The following is a 26,581-nucleotide window of genomic DNA, read 5'->3' as shown; positions in this document are numbered from 1 at the left end:
TGTATTTGTTTATACCACACTACACTGTTTTCACTTTTGGTTAAACAATTATCCTTTTTTAAAAAATATAACACTATTCTGATATAATTCATATACCAAAAATTTTACCCTTTTAAAGTATACAGTTCAGTGATTTTAGCATATTCACAAGGATGTGCAACCATTACAACTAATTCTAGAACATTTTATTAGTACAAAAAGAAACCTCTTACCTGTTAGCAGTCACTCCTTATTCTCCCCTTCCCCCAGTCTCTAACAACCACTAACTTACTTTCTGTCTCTGTGGGTTTGCCTATTCTGGGTATTTCATATAAATGGAATCATACTATATGTGGCCTTTTATGTCCAGCTTCTTTCATGTAGGTAGAAGTTTAAGTTATTGATTGAGATCTTTCTTCTTTTTTAATATAGACATTTAGAGCTGTAAATTTCCTTCTAACCCCTGCTTTAGCTGCGTTCCATGAGTTTTGGTGTGTTGTGTTTTTGTTTCCATTTATCTCAAAGTATTTTCTAATTTCCTGCGATTTCTTCTTTAACCCATTAATTATTTAGAAAAGTGTTTAATCTCCATATTTGTGAATTTCCCAAAAGTTCTTCTGTTATTGATTCCTAATTTAATCCCACTGTAGTCAGAGATCATACTTTGTATGATTCCAGTCCTTTTAAATTTATTGAAGCTTGTTTTATGGCATAACATATGCTCTATCCTGGAGAATGTTCCATGTAAACTTGAGGATAATGTATATCTGGCTGTTGTTGGGTGGTGTTTTCTATAGACATCAGTTAGGTTTAATTGGTTTATAGTGTTCAAATCTTCTGTTTCCTTGTTGATCTTTTGCTTGTTTTATCTGTTATTCAAAGTGGGAGTATTGAAGCCTCCAACTATGACTGTTGAATTGTCTCTTCTTCCTTAGTTCTGCCAGTTTTTGCTTCATAAGTTTTTGAGGCTTTGTTGTTACTTGCATATATGTTTATAATTGTTATGTCTTCATGGTAAGACCTTTTTTCAGTATAAAATATCCTTCTTTGTAATATTTTTTGTCTTAAGTTCTATTTTGGCTGATGTTAGTATAGCTACTCAGGCTCTTTTGGTTACTCTTGGCATGATATATTTTTTTTATTGTCTTGTTTTTTACCTTTTTGTGTCTTTGAATCTAAAGTATATCGCTTGTAACATAGCATATAGTGGATCTGTGGTTTTTTTCAATTCAGTCTGCTGCTCTCTTCCTTTTGATTGGAGTGTTTAGTTCATTTATATTTAATGTAATTACTGATAAGGTAGGATTTACATCTACCAGCTGTTTTAATATGTCTAATATCTTTTTTGTTCCTCTATTTCTCCATTATTGCCTTCTTTTGCATTAAATAGATATTATCTCATATACCATTTTAATTCCTTTGTCATTTGTATACACACACACATATTTAGTATTTTCTTAGTGTTTGCCCTGGGAATTATGATTGTCTTTATCTTAAAACAATTTAGTTCGCATTAATCCCTCCCCTTTGTGTTATTGTTCTCATACTAATTATATATTTACACGTTATCAGCCACTGATGTAGTTTTATAATTTTATAATTCTTTATGGAGTTGTTTTTTAAATCAGAAGGAAAGAGTTACGAACAAAAATGCATGTATACTGTCTTTGTATTTTCCTCTGTATTTACTTTTACTGGTACATTTTATTTCCTCATGTGAACTAGAGTTACTGTCTAGTGTCCTTGCGTTTCTGCCTGAAGTACTCCTGTTAGTATTTCTTGTAGGGGAGGTTCTGCTAGCATCAAATTCTTTCAATTTTGTTTATCTGGGAATGTCTCAATTTGTCCTTTGCTATTTTTTTTTTTTAAATAAATTTATTGGTGCTTCCGTGGTGGCACAATGGTTAAGAATCCACCTGCCAATGCAGGGTACAGGGGTTCAAGCCCTGGTCTGGGAAGATCCCACATGCTGAGGAGCAACTAAGCCTGTGTGCCACAACTACTGAGCCTGCGCTCTAGAGCCCGTGAGCCACTGTTGAGCCCACGTGCCACAACTACTGAAGCCTGCGCACCTAGAGTCTGTGCTCCACAACAAGAGAAGCCACCACAATAAGAAGCCCGCACACTGTAATGAAGAGTAGCCCCCACTCTCCGCAACTACAGAAAGCCTGCATGCAGCAATAAAGAGCCAATGCAACCAATAAATAAAAAATAAAATTAATTAATTAATTAAAGAAAAAGTTATTAAAATAATTTAATTTATTTATTGACTGTGTTTGGTCTTTGTTGCTGCATGCAGGCTTTCTCTAGTTGTGGTAAGTGGGGGCTTCTCTTCGTTGTGGTGCGTGAGGTTCTCATTGTGGTGGCTTCTTTTGTTGTGAAGCATGGGCTCTAGGCACGTGGGCTTCAGTAGTTGCGGCTCACGGGCTCTAGAGGGCAGGCTCAGTAGTTGCGGCGCATGGGCTTAGTTGCTCAGTGGCATGTGGGATCTTCCTGGACTAGGGCTCAAACAGTGTCCCCTGCATTGGCAGGCAGATTCTTAACCACTGGACCACCAGGGAAGTCCCTCCTTTGCTTTTTAAGAGTAGTTTTGTTGGATATAGAATTCTTGGTTTTTCATTCATCACTTTGAATATGTCATCCCACTGCCTTCTTAAGCCATTTACTTTTAAGGAGTTTTGAGGTTTGGATTATTTATGTAATTGAAAAAAGAATGGTAATTATGTTAATTAGAGCAAATAGAACTATCTTTATTAGTTAACTTTTTTCTTTTAGCCCTCTATTAAAAGACAGGACCAATTCTGCACTTCCTAGCTGAGATAAAAATGATCTAACAGCACAATGTCAATGTAAACTTGTTGTTTTACAGATGTGATGTTTCAAATGTGTTGAATTTTATTGAATAGTCCTTTAAAAAGAATTTCTCTTTTTAAAGCTATTATAAATCATAGTGTAGTATCAAAACAATAATACTTTCAGTCTATTCTCTGATAAAATAGTTCTTTCAATGTGTGTGAGTATAAACTAACTTCATAGATTCTTTTCAATGTCAGGTGGTAGTATATACATTTAACTGCATTCATATCTGTGGCAAACAGAGGCTAAGTTCCATCATGATTACACTGCTCTCTGTAATAACATTGAAAACTAGGCTTCCTTTTGTCTAATCACATGAGGTTTTATTCTTTTATAACTCCTTTCAAGTTAGATGTTCTCCTGTAAGTTTTTGAGTTTGGTGTAGAAGAATGATTTTTTGCTTTGATAGTGCTCAATGTTTCTGTCTTTATATGGGCACCATAAACTACAGCAAGTGCCAGTAGGCACTTCTGTTACTTTGTATTATTTCTGTTCTGTATTTGTATGATTCACAAGGATAAAGACCATGAGTGTTGTTTATTGTTCTTTCCCCAGTGCCTTCCATTGTACCTGATATTTCATAAAGGTTTGCTGAATTTAGTAATTGACTGACTCTTTAACACCATGCTCAGTTTTTAATAGAGACACTTTATATGTCTTTATCTGGGAGTTTATGTCAACAGGCACTGAGTCCTCTGGGAAAGACTATATCTTTATACCTGTGTAATAGATGTGGCTGTTGGCAGAGGTCTCAGTTTCTTGCTGCATGGACTATCTACAAGTCTGCATGATAGTCCTCATGAAATGGCAGCTGGCTTTCCCCAGAAGTGAGTGATCTGAGAGAGACCAAATGAAAGCCACAATTGCCTTTTGTAACTTAATCTCAGAAATGACATACTTTTACTTCTACTGCATTCTGTTGGTCACATAGACCAACCTTGGTACAGTGTGGGAGGAGACTACACAAGGGATCTTTGGGGGCCATCTTGGAGGCTACCACAATTACTTTATAATAGAAAGACATATCCTTCACTGATACCTGGTGGTACCATTTTGCATGGTCTTGATGTGTAAAAACTTCCAAGGTGCCAAATAAAGGAGAAGTCTTCTTTAACCATTAATCAAGGGGCTATATACACATAAGGGTTCCTTCCTTTCTCTTCCTTTGCAGATTAATGGTAAACCATGTTAGAAACAGTATCTTTTGTCCTGTGGCAAGATATGCTTAGTTCTTGTACAACATGTTCGGAAGTTGTGGCTTGACAGCTAATTTCCTTATTAGCTTCCCTCACTGACAGCCATATTTTCTTTTGTCAGTCAAAAATGTATAAAGCCTATGTGACAAGTTGGGCAACTGTCAAATCATTTGAACTTACCTTTAGTCTTCTTAATTGTCATAATACCAAACAAAGTTACTAGCTATGAACTATAATGCCAAAAACTTGTCCTTGGTATTCAGTATGAAATACCATTCCACATTTAAATCCAGTAGTTAGAAACTGAAAAATGACTCTTACAGGGTAAAAAAGTTATCTGTTTAGCAGTGTGTTTGTGTATGTGTGTTTTTCATTACTCTGCTGATTTTATTTTAGGGTGATGAGGAAACATTTGAAAATTATTACCGAAAACAAAGAAAGAAACAGGCAAGACTAGTATTGCAACCCCAGTCAAATATGGTAAGTATGTGAAAATTTTGAATTGGTTATGTTGTCAGTTTTTATCCCCTTTAATTTCTTCAGAGCATGCATTCAACTACAAATATTTATTGAATACCTACCATTTCTAATAATTGGTGTAGGTGTAAAGGTTACAGCAGTGAACAAAGTGGATAAGTTCCTTCTCTCATGAGCTTACATTCTGTTAGGCAAGATAGACTGTAAATAAATAAGTAAGGCAATGAGTAAGTAAAAAGACAAACAAGTAAATATATAAAATGTCAGGGAGTGATAATTAGTTTCTGATAATATGGTGGACTGTGTACCTTGATTAACTGTTCTACTGAAAAAACAACTAAAGATGCTAGATAAAACATTTTTTAAAATCTTAAATTCTTTTTAAATGCACTGAGGATCAGGTAGGAAAGTATAGTCTGACAAAGACTAAATAAGTAGTCTGAAGGGGCTATGTTTGTGGATTTTTATTAGTCATTCTCAAGAATATATGTATTTTTTTGGTTATAAAATTGTGACATATTCACTGTAGAAAAATAAGGAAAAATTGAAATAAAATAATCTATAATGTAAAAAAAATACTAAGTCAATATGGAACTGTTCTATATATTGGTTATGGTGATAGGTATGTGACTAGATGTATTTGTAAAAACTCATAGAAATAGCACATGAAAAAGTTTTATTGATGTAACTTATATCTCAATACACGTAAATATAAAACAAACAAAACAGGAAAACCTAAATGAAGACAGAAATTCAGACAGATATAATGAAGCACTGAATGTAGCTTTTATCCTAGGGGCACCTGGTGAATGGGAAAGCATGAGTTTTGAGGACATAGGAGTACAGAGGGCTAAGCCTAGAGTCACCCAATTGGGTGATAAGAGATTGTCTCCCTTGTAAGGCTGAGACTCCACAGAATTATAGCCCGTTATTAGGGTGACCTAGAGATAAAACCATCTAGCGAAACCTCTCTGGTGCTTCCGCCAGATACACTAAAGAAAATTGCCTATCCAGAATCCTGGTGCTGAGTGAAAAAAGAAAAACAATCTCTGAGAATTCATAACAAATCTCTGAGAATTCATAACCCAGTTCCTCACATGTGTTTGCAATCCAAATTCATTCTACTTAGATAATCAAAAAAAATCTCAAGCTGAAAATTTAAAGTGGTTCCATTTTGATATTGTCTCCAGGTGCCTAGTGGAAGCAAATGCAGTTCTTCTCTGAACTTTCATACCAAGTTAAGCATATCCATAGTAAGAGTTTCAAGGAAAATTAGCAACTCATACTCAAAATTAATTATCAAACAAATGAGAGTCATTAGAAATATTGACAATAGAAATAAATTGTAAGACTTTCAGTATTTGAGTTATTAGGCATAGAATATAAAATAACACTATTATATTTAAAGAAAAAAAAGGCAAACTTGATGATATCAATAGAGAACAAGAAACTAAAGGAATTACCAGAAAAATGTGAAAAAAATCAAGTAGAATATCTAATAATGAAAGACATATTAGCCAAAATGAAAAGTTTTGTGAACAGGTTTAACAGTTGATGAATTCTCTTAGTTGATCTGAAGAAAGTATATAGACTATATCACAGAGAGACAAAAGAATAAAAATACAGAAGAAAGAGGAGATAGAGAGATGTCTAGCATATCTAATTGCAGTTTCAGAAAGAGAGGATAGAACAAGAGGGACCAAAGAATATTTGAGATAATACTTGAGAATTTGCTAAGACAGATGAGAAACAGAAATCTACATTATCAAGCCCAAGGAATCCAAGTAGGTTACATAAAAAGAAGTACACTTTTAGAGACCTTAAAATGAAAATGTAGAATACCAGTGATAAAGAGAAAATGGATGACCTGAAAAACATCGTCAGCTAAGTGATCTAATTGACATTTATTGAATACTTCACCCAAAACAGCAGAATACACGTACTTTTCAAGTATACCCGGAAGTGTCATCAAGGTAGATCAAATTCTGGGTCATAAAATAAATCTCTATAAATATTAAAAAACTTGAAATTGTACAAAGTATGTCTTTTGACTACAAGAGAATGAAATTATCCATATGCCAAAAAATGAATGTTGACACCTACCTCATTCAGCATCTCAAGAGATGGATCATGGACCTAAATATAAGAGCTAAAATTGTAAAACTTTTAGAAAAAACAAAGGTTGAAATCTTTGGGACCTTGGGCTTCCTAGGTGGTGCAGTGGTTGAGAATCCACCTGCCAATGCAGGGGACACGGGTTTGATCCCAGCTCCAGGAAGATCCCACATGCCGTGGAGCAACTAAGCCCATGCGCCACAACTACTGAGCCTGCGCTTTAGAGCCCGTGACCCACAACTACTGAGCCCATGTGCTGCAGCTACTGAAGCCCACGCGCCTAGAGCCTGTGCTCCGCAACAAGAGAAGCCACGGCAATGAGGAGCCCGCGCACCACAACGAAGAGTAGCCCCCACTCACCTCAACTAAAAGAAAGCCTACACACAGCAAAAAAAAGACCCAACACAGCCAATAAAATAAATTAATTAATGAAAAAAAGAAAATCTTTGTGACCTTGGGTTAGGCAATATTTTCTTAGGTGAGGTACGTAAAGCATGAACCATAAAAGAAAGACATTTGATACATTGAACATCAAAATGAAAAACTTCTACCCTTCAAAAGGCAGTGTCAAGAAAATGAGAAGATAAGACACAGATAGAGAGAATATTTGCAAAACTCTTGTCTAATAAAAGGCTTTTAGCCAGAATATATAAAGAACTTGTATGACTAACTAAAGACAGACTAAAAAGATTCAAATAGACATTTTACCAAAGATACACAGATGACAAATAAGCACTTGAAAAGATGTTCAATATCATTTTTTTGTCATTGAAGTGCAAATTAAAAACATAATGAGATAACTCTACATACCTACTAGAATGGCTAAAATTAAAAAGATTGATAATAGCAGGTGCTGGTGAGAATGTGGTGCAACTAGAACTCTCATAAACTTCTGATAGGTATAAATATTGTATTGCCACTTTGGAAAATAGTTTGACAGTTTGTTATAATGTTAAGCATATACTTATCATACAACCCAGCAATTCCACCCCTAGGTTTTTTACCCATGAGAGATTAAAATCTATCTATGTAGTGGTTCATGTGAATGTTTATAGTGGCTTTATTCATGAATACCAGAAACTGGAAACATACCAAATGTCTTTGAGCTAGTGAATGAACAAATTGTTGTACCTCTACATAATGGAATACTACTCAGCAGTAGAAAAGAAACTGATACATGCAGTGACATGGATAAATCTTAAAAGCATTATTCTAAGTGAAAAAATTGAAATACAACAAAGTTATATATAGTATGATTTATGTTATATGACATTTTTGAAAAAGCAAAAGTATGGGATAGAATGGGATCTGTGACGAAAGGCTGGGGTTGGGCAGAGTGCCTCACTACAGAGGGGCATAAAGGGAACTGTTTTATGACATGGAAATATTCTATATCTTAATTTTGGTGGCGGTTACACAGTTGTCTACATTTGTCCAAACTCATTAGACTCTGTGTAAAAAGGGTTAGTTTTGCTTTATGTAAATTATACCTCAGTAAATTTGACTTTAAAAACAAAGATAAAGAGAAGACCTTAAAAATACCCAGAGAGAAGAGATTATTTTCAAATAAACAAGACAGTAGAATGTTTTCAGTGCTGAAGGAAAATAACTATCTACCTGGGATTCCACGTTCAGTGGAACAAGGGCAAAGATAGACATTTTCAGACAAAGAAGGGGAGAGTTTGTTACTAAGACACCGTTACTAAGGAAAGGATATACTGCAGTCAAAAGGAAAGTGATGCCAAATGGAAGATACGAGATGCTAGAAGGAATGAATAGCAAAGAAAGTTGTAAATATGTGGATAAATCTGTGTTGACTGTAGAAAATATTAATAAAATATTATGGACTTTAAAACAAGATAGAATTAAAATGCACAATAGCAGTAGCATAAACATTAGAGTGAAATGGAAGGTAATGAAATGAAAACTGTTCTACAGTTTTGGAATTGTCCAGAAAAGAGTAAAATTATTAATTTTAGAGTTTGATTACTTAAGTAGACATAATGTAATTTCTGTAACCACTAGAAGAATAGAAACAATATATACTTTAATTAAAAAAAGCTAGAATGCTAAAAAAATTCATGTCTTAGAGCTGATAAAAAATGGTAATTTGTCTATAAGTATTTGATAATACTGACTCAAAATATTTAAAGTAAAATTGCCACAACTATAAGGATAAATAGAAAAATCCATAAGCATAGTGGATTCTTCAGTATCTTATAAGACAATAGATAGAATATCAGTAAGAATACAGAACATGCTTAATAGTCGTATCTAATAGACAGTACAGAATTCTGTTTGGAAATTCCCTGGGGGTCCAGTAGTTAAGACTTGGCACTTTCACTGCTGTGGGCCCAGGTTCAATCCCTGGTTGGGAAACTAAGATCCCACAAGCCACACAATGTGGAAAAAAAAAAAAAAAAAGGAATTCTGTTTCAACACCTGTAGAAACATTTTTTTAGAATAAATTTATTTTTTCATTTATTGACTGTGTTGGGTCTTCATTGCTGCGTGCGGGCTTTCTCTAGTTGCAGCGAGCGGGGGCTACTCTTTGTTGTGGTGCACAGACTTCTCATTGCGATGGCTTCTCTTGTTGCAGAGCATGGGCTCTAGGCACATGGGGTTCAGTAGTTGTGGCACACAGGCTCAACTGCTTCAGCTGGCAGGCTCTAGAGCACAGGCTCAGTAGTTGTGGTGCACAGGCTTAGTTGCTCCATGGCACGTGAGATCTTCCTGGCCCAGGGATCAAACCTGTGTCCGCTGCATTGGCAGGCAGATTCTTAACCACTTTGCCACCAGGGAGGTCCCAACATTTTTTTAAGTACACATGCAGCATTATAAAATGCGACTACATACTGTTATAAAGCAAGTGTCAAGAAATATCAGACATTTGTGTCATGTAGACTATATTCTCTGATCATAGCATTTTTTAAGCCAAAAAGTAATAACAGCCCCCTCCCTGAAAAAATCCAGATGTTTGAAATTTTTGATCGCTTTTATGAAATATACCTCTTATAAAATATAATATTTGAACTTGATATATTTCATGTAAGAAGCTTTTATGAAATTCAAATGATCAAATATTTTCCTGTATACCTTTTGTTAAAATTATGAACAATAGGCAAATCGTAGACTGTTTTAAAGGAATTTGACTTTTGTTATGAATCAGTTAAAAATCATTGGAGGGTTTTAGCAAACAATATAATTATTTGATTACTGTTGGAAAAGTAGCATTCTGGAAGCTAAATGGGGAATGGACTGTAGGAATCAAGCCTGAAAGCTTAGAAGACTAGGTAGGAGAATGATGTAATAGTCTAAGTGAGAGATGATGGTGGCTTGAACTAGCCTGCTTAGAAGGAGGTTCTGAAATCTTATTGACTTTTTAACTTGTTTGTTGTTCATCTCCTTTCGAATGCAAGTTCCATGAGGGGTAAGGACTTTTTGTTATTTACCGGTGTATCCCTGGTGCCTTAAAAATGTGTGCAGCATATAGTAGACTTTCAATAAATATTTGTTAATAAATGTGTACTGATTTGGAATTTATTTTTTGTTACTGATATTTATTGTTTTAAATTGATTTTTATTTTTCATTTAAAGCATGAAACAGTTGATGGCTATAGAAGATATTTCACTCAAATTGTAGGGTATGTATCTAATATGGCAATAAATATTATTTTGGTATTGTGTTAAATGTCAGAACTAATTATTTTCTGTTTAGGTTTCAATTTTTTTTTAACTCCTGTTATTTTGGTAATTACTGTTTTTAGGTTCTTTGTGGTGGAAGATCACATTTTACATGTGACACAAGGATTAGTAACCAGGGCATACACTGATGAACTTTGGAACATGGCCCTCTCAAAGATAATTGCTGTCCTTAGAGCTCATTCAGTAAGTCAAACAATTTATGTTACTAAATTTTTAATTATTACTTCAGAAACTTCTGAAATGCATAATGTCAGGAGAAAACTCTATCAGTTCTGCATTTTTTTCGCAATTGCTCAGATTTGGAAGTAGTAATACCAGGCCTGGTTTGTCTGGTTATATTGGGCTGTGATTTTGCACCTGACTGGGGCGTCCGAAGACACTTTTAGTCCAGCATGATAGAAGATGAAGAATTAAGCTGGTCTCATTAGTCTCAACTGACCTCTTCCTTAGATCACTGAAAAGCACCATGAAGAAAGGGTTTTTAATTATCATTCCAAATTCTTTGTTTCCAAAATAACTCTGCCATTAAAACTCAATAGAACTTGTTCTTCGATGTTTATAATTTGTTTGCAATAATACAATTATAAATTTCTTAAAAATATGCAATTGTCAAAATTTGAACTCATTTGGAGTAATGAACCTTTAAGTAATGAGAATTTTTTTAATGAAGGGGGTAAAATGATAAAGTATTTTTATAATATGCCTTTTGTGGAAATAAAAATATGTGTTATAAAGACTATTGAAATTAATAATTTCTTAGTGTGGTCTTAAGACAGTTTTGGGAGTTTACCTTCAGTAAAATTTCCCCAAACTTAAAATTTTATAATCTATTATTTAAAATTTTGTAGTTGAGAATAGAGATTGAAAATGTTTTACAGGAAGATTATTAGTTTAAGTGATATTTAGATTATAAATACATTATATTGTTATCAGGAACATAGACTCTGGATATGCTATTTGTCCAATGAACTACAACTATTTCTAACATATTATAATAAAGGACAATACATTTTATTATGGTTTATGTTCAGGCCAGCTATGAATATGTAGTATTATAGTATACTTCCTATTAATTCCATGACATCATGTATGAAATCATGATATATTAAATGCAATATATCACAATTAAAATCTTGTTTATTACATGCTATTGAGGGGACAAGAGTGAATTTCACTGTCCCTTTGAAATTAATTATTTTTCTTTGGGTATTACTAAGAAAATAAATTGTCATTTTTTTTTCTTTTTTTTAATAAATTTATTTATTTATTTATTGGCTGTGTTGGTCTTCGTTGCTGCACATGAGCTTTCTCTAGTTGTGGTGTGAGGGCTCCTCATTGTAGTGGTTTCTCTTGTTACGGAACACAGGCTCTAGGTGGTGGGCTTCAGTAGTTGTGGCACATGGGCTCAATAGTTGTGGCTCACGGGCTCTAGAGTGCAGGCTAAATAGTTGTGGCACAGGGGCTTAGCTGCTCTACAGCATGTGGGATCTTCCTGGAGCAAGGATCAAACTCGTGTGCCCTGTATTGGCAGGCGGATTCTTAACTACTGTGCCACCTAGGAAGCCCTGTCATTTCTTATGTTAGAGAAATGTATTGATTGTATCTCTTTTATAAATAGAATAAATAAATAATTGAAAAGTAGAAATATGTCATCTATATATAAACCATGTTTTAAGTTTGAAATAACTAGTTCCTTAAAATCTAAACTTCTAGAAATATAAGCATCATTGCTTTGACCAAAGTTTAATGTGTGCAAATTTCAGGAAAATTTCTTTTCATATAATACAGATACTTTGTATGTCATATTGTGATCTTTCCCTAAGAATTTTTTAATGAATAGAGGAAGCCAGCTGTAGATCTAATAACCATGACTTCAAATTTATTGTAAGTCAGGAAAATTAAAAGAAAAATTTTCAAGTTTTATTTCTTAGTTTTTAACCAGATGACTCTGGTGTGTGTTTGTGTCTCTACCCTCATTTACCTTTCACTCTCCCAGTCTTACTGCACTGATCCTGATCTTGTTCTGGAGCTGAAGAATCTCATTGTCATATTTGCAGATACTTTGCAGGTGAGTGATAATCTGTTATTCAGTTAGTGGCTATTTGAGCACTTAAAGCTATTCAAAATACAGACCACATTTATTTTATTGTGGCTTAATGGTAGTAAATTAGTAGTAATCAAATGTTTACTTATGTATTGATATTCTCTTATTATGCAGGACTTTTCATACCACCTCCTTCCTGATTATGAAGTTTGGACAGAGTTCAGGAAATATTACCATCTTTTAAAATATTGGTCATTCTGTTAGAGTAGATACAGTATTTTTGCAGTTAGAAAAAAAAGTATACGGTATAGTGGAAAGAACCCTGAACTAGAAATTAGACAATTAGAGTTCTGCCTGAGGATAATGAACATGAGCTGTGGAATCACAAAGACCCCGAGTTTATATTCAACCTATGTTATTGACTAATTGTATGTCTACAACTTTTCTATCCTCATTTCTGAAAATGGGTTTATTAATTACTAGTTTTCAGAATTGTTTTGAGTTTTAAATGTGATACTATATATGAAAACATACTAGTTTGAAAGCTGTATGTATTCATTTCCTTCCTAATTTCAGGTGTCCTGTGACTGTAAGCAAAGCACTTTACTTCTTTGAGTTTTGGGGTTTTTTTCTTCTTTTTAAAATAAGATTAAAACTGAATTATCTTAAAACTCATTGTCTTTGTGGTTTTCAGTATCAAAATTTTAAGCTTGTCTCTCCTCCTTGATCACAGATAATAAAGTGATTGCATTTGGTTTCCATGTTTAAATTTATGGGATTTTTATGGTTGGAATAACTTTTTGTGAAATATAGACCAGCATTGGGACTTCCCTGGTGGTGCAGTGGTTAAGAATCTGCCTGCCAATGCAGGGGACACGGGTTCAATCCCTGGTTCAGGAAGATGCCATATGCCGTGCCATAACTACTGAGCCTGTGCTCTAGAGCCCGCATGCCACAACTGCTGAAGCCTGCACGCCTAGAGCCCATGCTTCACAACAAAAGAAGCCACTGAGCTGAGAAGCCTGCACGCTGAAACGAAGAGTAGCCCCCGCTCGCTGCAGCTAGAAAAAGGTCCCACTCAGCAACGAAGACCCAATGCAGCCAATAAATAAAGAAATTTATTTTAAAAAAACTGATAGAAGTTCTTATTAAAAAAAAAAAGGAATATATACCAGCATTTTCCAAAGTATAATAATAGATGTTACTTAAATATTCTGTGGTCAAGAATGTTTAGAAATGCTGAGTGAAGTAAAACAGATTTTTCCTGTAGAAGCCTGTTTCAGAGCAAATTTATACCATACATTTCCGAAAGGAACGTGATTATGCAGCATTTTCCCAACATATTTGATACTTAAATCTTTTTTTTTCTCTTAGAGCATCTTTTAGATATAGAGCTTCGTATAAAATGCTTTGGGAAATGCTAAAGTGTTTGTTTTCTCACAGGAGTCTTTCCATTCTAGAATAATAGTTTATTTTATTCTTAAACCTAAGGAGAAAATACCTCAAACTCCTTTAGTAAATTATTTTATTGCCTTACATCTTTATTAGTTTGTATGGCTTATACTATAATACCAGAATAATTTGGGGTTTTTTCCTTTCTAAATTTTGTGACTAATGTACCTGTAATACTAATCTCTCTGCAAGAAAACTTTGGTAAGTTTTATTAAAGACTGCCTTAATATTTGGGGCCTGTCTCTAAGTAACTTGAGGGAGTTTTGCTGTCCTTAATGAGTCAAAGCATTGCTGCTCAAAATATTGTCCGGGGACCACAGGTCTACAAATCGTTTGTTATGAATCCATGATGAAAAGAAACTTCTGTCAGAATGTAAATCAAGTACGTCAACTAAGTACAAAACTTAGCTCAGTTGGCTTTTTTTTTTGGTAACAATTTTCTTGATATCCGTAGCAGCATTGATTTATATTCTGGTGCAAGCTCCTTATCTCTCTTTTAAAAACCACAACAAACTGTTCTTGAGTTGGCACTTTGAGTGCAACTGTAGATTCAGTTGTAGATTGAGTATTTGATGCGGTTCCAAGGAACTCTGCAGAGAATCAGAGTAATAGACAATATTCAGGTAATAGAGGCATTAGAAAAGCAGCAGTGATGGGTGCATAAACCCTTGTGAATATACCTTTCTAATCCTACTGCTTTGAAATAAAGTTGAGGAAAACAAACCAATTCTTCTTACTTATTCAGAAATCCTGCAGTATTTTCATTTCACTGAAAATTGACAGGCTGATTATTAGGTAAATCTTATACTGAATTAATTAAATACTGGCTTTTCAAGTTATACTTAATAATTGAAGAATTGAGGAGGGTCTTTTCTAATTAATCTTTAATTAAAGAATACTGCACACTATTTAATTTTTTAAAATGTTTATTTGTTTATTTATTTTTGGCTGTATCAGGTCTTAGTTGTGGCACGCGGGCTCTTCGTTGTAGCTCGCAGGCTTTTCGTTGTACCTCGCGGGCTTCTCTCCAGTTGTAGTGCACGGGCTCCAGAGCACAAGGGCTCTTCCTTGTCAAGTGCGGGCTCTCTGGTTGTGGTGTGCGGGCTCCAAAATGCATGGGCTCTCTGGTTGTGGCACCTGTGCTCCAGAGTGTGTGGGCTCTGTAGTTTTGGGGCATGCGGATGCTCTATTTGAGGTACATGGGCCTTAGTAGTTGTGGTGTGTGGGGTTAGTTGCCCCGCAGCATGTGGGATCTTAGTTCCCTGACCAGGGATTGAACCCATGTCTCCTGCATTGGAAAGCGGGTTCTTAACCATTGGACCACCAGGGAAGTCCTGATATTTAGTTTTCAAAATTGGCACTTTGCCACCTTAAGGAAAATTTTCTTTTAAAAAATGTCATTATTTCATCATTTAAAACAAAGCTGACTAAACAATAAATTAAAAAAAAGAAAAACACCAGCATGTTCATAGGTCTGCTTACTGCCTATTAAGCAAATAAAAAGTAAGCATTTATTGATGTATTTATTAACATTTTTTGAGCACCCACTATGTGCTAGCAGCTTGGTGATAATTACAATGATAGATATAAAAATCAGTAGAACAGTAGGGACATAAAGATTCTTGGCTTCAAGGAATTCACAGTTTAGTTGGAAACAAGATGTATAATAAGACATACTAACTTAGTAATATATTAAAGAGCTTTGGGCCCATAGGATATAGAATGGTAACTTTCATTCCTGAGTTGGGAAAGGCTATATAGAAAGTTGAAATGTGAGCTGGATTTTGAAGGAAATGTGAGTTCAGCAAGTAGATATGAAGGAAGAGGCATTAATGGCAGACATAATAGCATGTGTCAGTTATAGGTAGAAGTATGGTATGGTGAGCATGAGACTAGCTGACCGGCTTGATGGTGTTAGAAACGGTAGTCTTTGAGTGTAAGCAAAGAAGGGCAGAGTGGTAATGAAACAGATAAGGTAGTTTGAGCCAGATTGTGGCATGTCTTATGAGGCTTTAGTAGGCTTTCTGTAGGGGAATGGCATGATCAGATTTGCATTTTTAGATGATAATTTTAAGAATCGGGCAATAGATTGAGTTGAAAGAGACAGATGGTTGGAATTTCAGTTTAGGAAGCTCTTACAGTGGTCTAGGCAAGAGATGTTAAGGACCTGAAATAAAACAGTGATACTGGGAAGATTTTTGGAAAAAGAAAGGTAGTAAATGATGGAGAAGAATGATACATTTGAACGAGATTTGTAAAGGAGGTAAAATCAAAAGAATTTGATGACCGATTAGATGTGTTTGTTTTGGGGGCATTTAGATAACTTTCAGGTTTCTTTCCTGGTAGATTGGATTGATGATAGAACTATTAACAGGGATAGGAAATAGGAAGAACACTGGTTTAGTTTGAAAGGGAGCAGAAGTTAACTTTAATGTGCTTGTTGGCAGACTGACTGGAGATGCCTAATAGCTGTTGGCATTAAATATTTAGAATTTATAGAGGTCTAGCTAGAGATACAGATTGAGAATAGTCAGAGAAAGTAGTGTTGAAGTCAATCGACTTGAAATTGCCCTAGAGAGCTAGAAGAAAAGATTGAAGGATGGAGATAGAAAAAAAAAGGAATCCAGAAGGATTACTCATAGGTAAACGGAGAATAAGGAGAGAGAGTGGGGTTATAGAATTCAAGGTGGAAGAGTTTCAAGAAACAAAGGTAAAATGGTGTGAGAGATCGTGGAATTTTATATTTAGGTGATATTCTGTGACATTGTCGAGAGCAGTTTAAATAAAGGAATAGGAATAGGAGTTAGATTATAGTAGATTTGGCTAAGAAAGGAGTGACAGGAGGGAGGCAGCTGCAGGGCACAGGAAACGGAGGGAGGACTTTTTTGTTTTCTTTAGTGTAAAGACAGGAGGCAATTTAGCATGTTTATTTAGTGAGGAGAAAGGAGCTAGTGTAAGTTAAAGACACAACAGAGTGAGTAGGTAATCCATGGAGCTCTTGCAGGAGGAGATAGGATCAAGACTAAAGATGAAGACCTAAGCTTTCAAGGGGGAAGAGGGACAGTTCTGAGGTGAGCAGAAATGTTTGGTCCTGATATGGGCAGTATTTCAATGGATCTGGAGTTGCAGAGGAATAAAGTTTTGGAGTGTATATTTGATAACTTTTCCCTATACAACAAAGTCAATGTTAAATTGAAGGTGCAAAAGGAAGCCATCATGTTTCAGACAGAATTTATTCTCTTTTCTTCTTATATCTTATTTAGGGACCACTTCCCAAGGCACAGTTATGTATTGGGTTGGCCAACAATTTCATTAGGGTTTTTCTTTTTTCTTTTTTTTAAATCTCTTTACTGGAATATAATTGCTTTACACTGTTGTGCCAGTTTTTGCTATACGACAAAGTGAATCAGCTGTATTTATACATATATCCCCATATTCATTAGGGTTTTTCCATAAGATGTTATAGAAAAACCCAAATGGATTTTTTGGCCACCCAGTAGATCATTAATCTTGAACTTTTTCTCCAGTTCTGACTTGTAATGCTTTTTAAGGTTAACAATGTAATCCAGATGAAAAAGAGAAAGAAGAAATGGAAAAATTATTCCAGCTTCATTAAACTCTTACTAGACTCTTTTTTACCTAGTACAACTTAGTAGAAAGTCAAAAGGATATCTTTTTTTTCATACTGTTGGGATGGCATACAATGTGATACAGTGATCACTTCAAACAGTTCTCCAGTATTCTGAACTTTTAAAAATGAATATCTTTATTTACTTTACTTGTTTATCTGCTTTTTTGTATGTGTTTTAGGGTTATGGCTTTACAGTGAACCGACTTTTTGACCTTTTATTTGAAATAAGAGATCAATACAATGAAACATTGCTTAAGAAATGGGCTGGAGTTTTCAGGTTAGTCTAAGCCATGGTACCTTAATGTAATGGGAAAGTGCGTCAGATGCCAAAGTAATTGTTTTTGCATTTATCAATAAAAAATGCTTATAATAATGTTTATTGTGGTAAAGTATATATAACATAAAATTTACAGTTTTAACCTTTGATGAATGTACAGTTCAGTGGCATTAAGTGTATTCACATTGTTGTAACCATCACTACTATCCAATCTCCAGGACTTTTTTATCTTCGTAAACTGAAACTCTGTACCAGTTAGACAGTAATTCCCATTCTCTTCTTCTTCTAGTCCCTGACAATCACCATTCTACTTTGTCTCTATGAATTTGACTACTCTAGGTACTTCGTATAAGTAGAATCATACACTGTTTGGTTTTTGTGTCTAGATTTGTCTGTTTTTTGTGTCTGGATTATTTCACTTAGAATAATGTTTTTAAGGTTTCATCCATGTTGTAGCATGTGTCAGAATTTCATTCCTTTTCTAAGGCTAAATAATATTCCATTATGTATATCAGATTTTATTTGTCCATTCATCCACTTATGGATATTGGGTTGTTTTCACCTTTTGGCAGTTGTGAATAATGCCACTGTGAATATTGGTGAACAGTTATCTGTTTGGGTCCCTGTTTTCAAATCTTTTGAGCATTTACCCAGAAGCGGAATTGCTGGGTTATATGGTAAATATATGTTTAATATTTTGAGGAGCCGCCATACTGTTTTCCACAGTTGCTGCACCACTTATAATCAGTTTTTAGTTGTACTACTTCTAGTCCTAATCTCTAGTTTTTTGCCCCAGTAAATGATTAGATATGGGGCTGTAACTATTCAAAGGTATTTAGTACTAGAGACAAAAATTTATGGCTTTTAAATTTTGTTTGGGGAAAGTGCTATTTTTATAAACAACATAACTGTTAGATTAAAAATCTTAAAGTATCTAATTAGGAAAATTATTTTTTCTTTAACCACTTGCCTGTGGGGCACAGGGTATTTTAATAACTATATAATTTTGTATTGTCATGAAAAGAAATAGCTCCCTGCTTTTTGAATTCTGAAAACTTTTCTCTCTCCCTTTGTGCCTCTCTCCCTTCCTTCCTTCCTTTTTTTTTTTCTTTCTTTCAACAAAAAGTCAATCTTGAGAGCTTACATCTAGGTTACCCAAAATATGATAGAAACAATGTGGCAATAATATTTGATGTTATTAAAATGGAAAATATGTTAAATGATTTAACACTAGCTTGGCATTTACCCCATCAGTTTTCAAAACTATGGAGGGCTGACCTTCTGAATACTGTGATAGAAATCTTTTTAAAATACTGAAGTGGTTTACAAGGTGAAACACTTCTATTAAGATGAACGAAGTAAATCCTTATTTAAGCTTTTTGTATTAACATTCCTTAGGAGTTATCTTGTCAGGATGTTGTCCCAAATGAATAATTTACAGTCTTAGATTAGTCGTGCTTAAATATTAGTGATTTTTGATATTTAGTATTTTAGAAATAGAGGTAGTGCTTATTGATGGGGTGGTAATCTATACCATCTATACCATGATGTAATGTGATATAATATGTTATCTTTATATATAACATCTTTATTTATATGTATTTGTGTATAAAAAACTTTACTTATAGGATTAATGTTATTAACTTACCCTTTTCAGAAGAGTGTTTTTTTACAGTTGTTGATAGATTTGTATTGAACCAGCTATTCTCTCTTATCTGTCTTAAGACTTCTAGGGGTGAGATGGCTCTCAAGATTGGGGAAACCATGAGGTATTGTTTTCTTTCTGAAAAGCTAGTGGGTTCCTTCAAAAAGAGATAGAATTAACATTATCCTTCATTATCATCATGGATGAGAGCAAATGATAGCATGTCAATTGTAATTACCATATATATTTTGACTTCTGCTTTCAGTACCCTTCTAGATCATGCTTTCTGCTTAGATTTTTAAGAAGTAGCAGATTTTAAGCTTTTTTTGTCCCTTATCTGTATCTTCAAAGACTGTACAAGTAGTGAATTGACAACCTAATAATTAAATGGGAAAAAAGTAAAAGTTACTATCAATGCTGAGTAATTAAAACTTGATTATGTCCATGACAGAATTTATAACCTGTGCACTGTCAGACTTTGTGTGTCTGTGTGTGGTTCTCTCCACTTATGTTGTGAGCACCAGTGTTTTATTTATATTCATGATTGCCTAGCTCCAAATATAGTGCCTTGCACAGAGTAGGAACTCAGTAAATGTTTATAGAATTCAGTTCAGTAAACAAAGCACTTTTAAGACTACATTAACATTTTCAGATATGAATGTACTATTCATTAAAGTATCTCTCCTTGCATCTTAACTGATTCCCTGGCATTTGTATAAAGTGAGTAGGTAGTGTATGTCTTCTAGTAGTTTCTTTTCCTATAACTTGCCTTTTAACCCTTTATTTTTAAACACTGTTTAGAAGGAAATAGAATTAGTTGAAGCCTCTCACAGTATTTTAGGTGAACAGAGTCGTATTTTAACTATCTTGGGCACCTCAGTGATTTACAAGCACATGACTTTATTTCTAGCCCCTAATTAAGATGCCAGAGCCATTTATCAACTAGAATCCATCATCCACTGTCCAAACCATATCCTTCTCTTGTATTCCTTACCTCAGCAAATGTCTGATACGGTGAGGTATACATCGTTTGTCCGCTTGCCCTGTCTAGAAACCACAGATTCATCAGGATTATATAATACTTTCCTCATAATCCTCATTTGGTTTCTAAATCCTGTATATCCCACTGAAAAACTCTTGTTTTTGCCACTTCCTTTCTGCCTCCACAAATACAGCTGTAATTCACACCCTCGTCACTGTTTGTTTGGATTGTCCCGTCTCTCTGACTGGCGTCTCCCTGTTCATCATGGTCCTTTTCCTAGTTTTTCCTCCACTATGTGAAAGTCTTCCTGTGACATTCCTCTGCCTAAAACCTACTGTGGTATTCCTTTGCCTACAGGATAAAATCTGGGTGCCTTGTTTGTCCATCGCCCAGGTTCATTTTAAACCATGTCCCTTGCATACTTTATATTCCAGTAATACTGCACAACTTGTGGTTTTACTCATCCCCTCCCCACACTTATGTTTTTGCATGTTATGGTCCATCTTTCTGAAATGCTGTTCTCCCATAATCTCATTAGAAGTGTTTAAAATGCCGTTGCCATAATCTCATTAGAAGTTTTTAAAGACCCTACAGAGCCCTTAGCTTCTCTGTAAAACTTTTCATGAAATGTCCCCCACCTACTCTGATAAAGTTAATCACTTCTTCCTTTGTCCTGTTCCTGAAACTTGCACGTATTTTATTGTATGTATAACACATCATTATAAACGTTATAATTTGTTTGTATATCTCTCTCTCCTATTAGATTTGAGAACAAGGATCTTGCTTTTATCTTCATGAGGGTAGGGTATTTTCATCAGAGTTAGCCCAGAAACTAGCACGTATAGGTGCTCAATAAATATTAATCAAACCAAATTATTGATTAAAAGGAAGTTGATTGGACAGCAGATATATTAGGACAGGCTGAGTTATGCTACAGGGATAATGCCCAAAATCTCATTGGATCAACACCAGCATTTTATCTCTCACTTACACAAAAGTTCATAGTGGGTCTAGTAGTCCAAGATTTGGGCTTTTGGCATTTGTGGTCCTACTTTCCCAGCATGGTGGTCTCCCCCATTACCATGAAACTGAGGGTCCTACAGTTAGTTCATAAATGCTTTAGACTGTCCAACGGCTAAAACTAGTCATGACTCTGCCTGTTTGTAAGGAGAGCACAAGGATATTTGATGAGTGGTAAATGTGTCTGCCTTACTACGTATAAAAGGTCCTTTTCTAAGTACAACATTATGAGAGACAAACGGAAGACACTGTTTTCATCTTCAAGGAGCTTATGGTATAGTTGGAAAGAGAAGACAAAAGACATACAACTTGAGAGTTGTTCCTATCAAGAAACATGACTGGTATACTCTTCATTTCATTTTTTAGTTATAATGCGTTCATTCAGACTATCATTTTGAGAATTGTTCTAGACTAGAAAATAAAAACTAAAGTGCTGACAATGTAAAGTAAACAAGTGGAAAGAAAAGATTGCACATTAATTTTGAGGGACAGACTTATTTGATATTGGATTTTAGAATTCTGAGTGATTAGGCACTGTTTTCCTATTTAGACCTTAAACTGACAAACAAAAAATGATTTTGTAATTGTTGGGTTTTTTAAAAGTATTGTCCTATAGCACTCTGTTGATGTGTTTTCTAATGTTAAATCTCAGTTCTGTCTTCTTTCTTAACAGGGACATTTGTGAAGAAGATAATTATAGCCCCATCCCTGTTGTCAATGAAGAAGAATATAAAATGGTCACCAGTAAATTTCCTTTTCAAGATCCAGACCTTGAAAAGGTACAGACTAGTTCTTAGGTCAAGAATTTTCTTAAAAGTAAATTAATCATATTTATTGCTACATTATATTAACCTGACATTATAAGTGAGAATATCTTCTTTTGAGGCTTTTGTTTTTATTGTTGTGTTATTTGAGAAAAGTAATTATGTTGGTTAGTTTTTAATGATTATGTTACTACTACTACTACTACTACTACTACTACTACTACTACTACTACTATTTTGGTGAGGTTAAGAAGGGACTTTATTGGGGCTACTGGGAGCAGTTGTCCCAAATGTTAGGTAGATTCCCAGGGCAGGTGTTACTAACATTGGATGGATTCCAAATTAGATATACTAAATGTTGAGTAGATTATAGGAATAAGAGAATATTGTAGGGAAAGAGAATTTTTTTGAAATTTCCATCACTGTGTAAGATCTTATTTTGTGGCTTTTTTTCTAGAAATATACTTGTATAAAAAGTTTACGTTGTTGGTTAAGTAAGAGGTGTATGAAGGCAATAGCCACCTGTAGATTTTTTCCTGAAGTAAGAATGTATATTTTTGGGGTCAGAGTATCTGAACAAAAGACAGGCTAGAGAAAGGAAATAGACCAGAATGTAGCGCCTTCCAGAAGTACACCTGTTTGCCCATATGTGTGCATGCACACAGAAACACACACACTTGTACCAATCCAGTATCTCTGGGTAGAATTAGATCTTATGAGAAAAGGATATCATATTTCCTGTTATTATCACCTTTTTCATTCTCTCCATTTTTTATTTTTTCCATTAATCTTTCTTATTATTTTTCCAGCACTTTATAATTTAGTCCTTTTCTACATTTTTATCCCTTCATAATGAACAAGAGTGAATTCTGAGTGACTTGTGTGAATTGTGACTAAATTTTTATGTTATATTTGTATATACATAAACTAAGCATATTGTGTGTAATAGTAACTAAATATAGGACCAGGTAATTAAATGCATAGCTTTTAGATTATAGCTGACACTGCCATTGCATATACCTAATTGTATTCTAATACACACAAAAGACCAGAATAATAATTCCAGTTCTGTATTTTTGAAACCCCAATCAAAGTTTCCCTGTCAAGGAATATTATGAGAATATTCTCAATCTCGTGGCTTGGCTTTGTTTTATTTTAGTTACTGGTAATAAATGTGTTCAGGTTATAGCATCTTTAAAAAGAGCACTGGGGGCTTCCTAGGTGGCGCAGTGGTTAAGAATCCACCTGACAATGCAGAGGTCACGGGTTTGATCCCAGCTCCAGGAAGATCCCACATGCCGTGGAGCAACTAAGCCCGTGTGCCAAAAAAAAAAAAAAGAGCACTGGATTTGGTCTGGATTCCTGTGCCAGCTCTGTTTGTGGCTTATTATGGGCAAGTGACTTACCCTATTTGGGCATTTGTGCCTCATCTCTCAAATAAGGAGGTTGAACTAAATAATCTCTAATGTCTCTTCTAATTACACTAAACTATTTTAAATAGATTTATAGTTAAAAGGATATTTGACTTTGCTTGTAAGGGACTTCCAAAATATACAGTATTTTAGGATTAAGCTTGTTAGGAATTGTATTCATTGGTTTGTGTATTATTCATCATTAAGAAGAAGAACTATCATTAAGGCAAAAGTCATATGGAAAATTTAAATGTGATAACTTAGAAATCCCATAAGTTAATTAGTGATAGTCTCTTGGTTGTGTATATGTATATTTAATTTTTTCCTAATTTAAGTATAATTTTCAATTTAAATGATTAAAAAATATATAAAATTGTCCTTCAACTTGAGTTATTATTTTCAGTGAATGAGCAAGGAGTAGGACTGAACTTATATGCAAAAATCTGTCTTTTTGCAGATAGCTATGCTAATTAACTAGGGCCCTTTGGCCAAAATAAGAACATATTCATATTGTCTTTAATGTCATTAAAATAAGTTCTTAAAGTTGAAATATCTTTCAAATAGTTAATATTGGGTTCATTATTCTGCAAAGGATAAATTGGAGGTGAGTTAGCTCTTACATTATTATAAGGTCATTTTAAAGAATAGCAACTGTTTAGTTGATTTTTGTAGTACTCCTAATTCAGTTCCTAAATTTGGAAAAGTTGAGCCTACCAGTTTTGGAGAGAGACTGCTCTCTGCAAATGTTTTCACTACCAGCCTGCTGTAGGTTTCTTTTTGCTGGAGGTACCTAAGAATACATATGTTCATTCATGTATTTATCATTCACCTGCTGTCTAGTAGACACAGTGCTGTGTGCTAGTTTTTCGGTCTCTGCTGTCAAGGAACTTGTAGTCAAGTTCAGGATAGATAAACAGGAAATTACAATCACAGAAGTTGGCCCTGCTCAAGATAGAAGCAGCAGCATGGAGAAAGGCTGTAATTCTGTAGTGTAAAGTACAAGGTTGATGAAGTACAAGAGATGAAGATAAGAAAATGAAGATGAAGTAGAAAATGCCAGACTATAGTAGGCCTTGTAAACAGTGTCAGGGAGTTCAGCCTTCACCCTGATGGCTAGAATAAGTCACCACCATATTTCAAGCAGTAAAAACATAATTAGATTTGTGCTTTAGAAAGATCTCTCTGGCTAATGCGTGGAGAACGGATTGGAGAAGAGTAAGGCTGGGAGACTAGCTTGGGAATTGTTGCAGTTATTTTGGCAAGAGAGATTGGTGGCCTGAATGGGAGCTATGGCTGTGGAATTTGATATGAGATATTTAGGAGGTAGGAATGACGGAAGTTGATTATCACTTGCATATGAGGGATGATGGAGATGGGGGGCGAGTATGATAGCCACATTTCTGCCTTGGGCGGTGGTAGCATCCACTAAGATAGGAAATGCAAGAGGAGCAAATTTAGAAAGAAGGGGTGATCATTTCACTTTTGGTTCTGTTGGGTATGTCTCAAATGTTACAGCTAAATGGAGATGTTCAAGTGACAGATATACAGATTTGGACTTCAGGAGAGAGATTTGACCTAGAGTTGTAGATTTGAGAGATATTGGCACTTGCATGGTGAGATTAGGTGAGATTCTCCAAGGACAGTGTGTGGTAAGAAGAAAAGAAGGTATAGGATAGAACCCTAAGGAGTAGCAATAATTAAGGGATGGCTAGAGGAGGAGATATACAGAAGGTAGAGAAATAAGAGGAAAACCAGTGTGGGTCATGGATTCCAAGGAAAGAGAGAGAATTTAAGAAGCAGGAGGCGGGACTTCCCTGACGGTCCAGTGGTTAAGACACCATGTTTCCAATGCAGGGGGCACAGGTTCAATTACTGATTGGGGAGCTAAGATCCCACATGCCCTGCAGAGTGGCCAAAAATAAATAAATAAAATGAGGGTGTATTTTTTTAAAAAAAAGAAAAAGAAGCAGGAGGCCCATTGTGTCAGATTGTTCAGGTAAATCAGGTAACATGAAAAGTTTATTGGATTTAACACCTAAGGGGTCATTCGTGACCTTGGTGAGGGTACTTTCAATGATGTAAAACTAAGTTGCAATGAATGTCAGGACAGAAGTAAAGATTAGGCTTCATGAAGCGTAAATAGGGGGCTTTTGGTAAAAGTCTTTGAGAGAGTTTACCTTTTGGAGACAGAATTTGCTAATGGATGTTGGCTGATAAAGCATTTTAACTATGAAGCACAGTGTAAACCATTAGCTGCATACTGCTGTTTGATAGTATATAGGTCAGAAAGCTGCTGTAAGGTATTTTAGGAGTTATGGAATGAAACGGACACTTTCTTGAATTGGCATCAATTCAGGCAAGTGAAGGGAGTCTTAGAATTATTTGATGACACTGGGCGAGGAAGCTGGCCCAGAACTTTCATGGCCAACCTGACTCTTGTATTATGGCTGCAAGGAAGCAGACAGTTAAGCATCTTCTGCAGGATACTTATCATCAGGACACACAGAGGTATTGTTATATGCTTTCTCTGCTTGTTAGAAGTCTGATAATATGATTTAAGAAACAAGTAAATTGCCACATTATTTTCTTCAGAAATATTTTGGTTCTCTTTAAAATCACAAAAATAATGTAGAAATATAACTGTAGACTTTATTTTTTTAATAAATTTATTTGTTGGCTGTTAGGTCTTCGTTGCTACGTGTGGGCTTTCTCTAGTTGCTGAGAGCAGGGGCTACTGTTCGTTGTGGTGTGTGGGCTTCTCACTGCTGTGTATTCTCTTGTTGCAGAGCACAGGTTCTAGGCACGTGGGCTTCAGTAGTTGTGGCACGTGGGCTAAATAGTTGTGGCTCGCAGGCTTTAGAGCACAGGCTCAGTAATTGTGGCGCACAGGCTTAGTTACTCCGCGGCATGTGGTATCTCCCTGGGGCAGGGATCGAACCCGTGACCCCTGCATTGGCAGGCGGATTCTTAATCACTGAGCCACCAGGCAAGTCCCAACAGTAGACTGTAAAATGCAGGTGTTAGCT

At 35.1% G+C, this 26,581-nt stretch overlaps 1 protein-coding gene across 7 annotated transcripts in view; it reads left to right on the top strand.

The window, feature by feature from the left end:
• The window catches only part of EXOC6 (exocyst complex component 6), a 230,532-nt gene that overhangs the window by 97,159 nt on the left and 106,792 nt on the right, over positions 1-26,581 (top strand). For 6 of the 7 annotated variants that reach the window (XM_057735487.1, XM_057735486.1, XM_057735492.1 and 3 more), the window contains 6 exons: positions 4,428-4,511; positions 10,221-10,267; positions 10,391-10,511; positions 12,325-12,396; positions 17,635-17,732; positions 22,053-22,158. In XM_057735487.1, coding sequence (XP_057591470.1) covers positions 4,428-4,511; positions 10,221-10,267; positions 10,391-10,511; positions 12,325-12,396; positions 17,635-17,732; positions 22,053-22,158 — 528 coding nt within the window. The remainder of the gene's footprint in view (positions 1-4,427; positions 4,512-10,220; positions 10,268-10,390; positions 10,512-12,324; positions 12,397-17,634; positions 17,733-22,052; positions 22,159-26,581) is intronic. The other variant, XM_057735489.1, reaches the window with a different exon arrangement.

The sequence above is a fragment of the Hippopotamus amphibius genome, chromosome 5 (genome assembly GCF_030028045.1).
Source record: "Hippopotamus amphibius kiboko isolate mHipAmp2 chromosome 5, mHipAmp2.hap2, whole genome shotgun sequence".
Taxonomy (NCBI): domain Eukaryota; kingdom Metazoa; phylum Chordata; class Mammalia; order Artiodactyla; family Hippopotamidae; genus Hippopotamus; species Hippopotamus amphibius.
The sequence above is the reverse complement of the archived record's forward strand: the minus strand, read 5'-3'. Positions and strand labels throughout refer to the sequence as shown.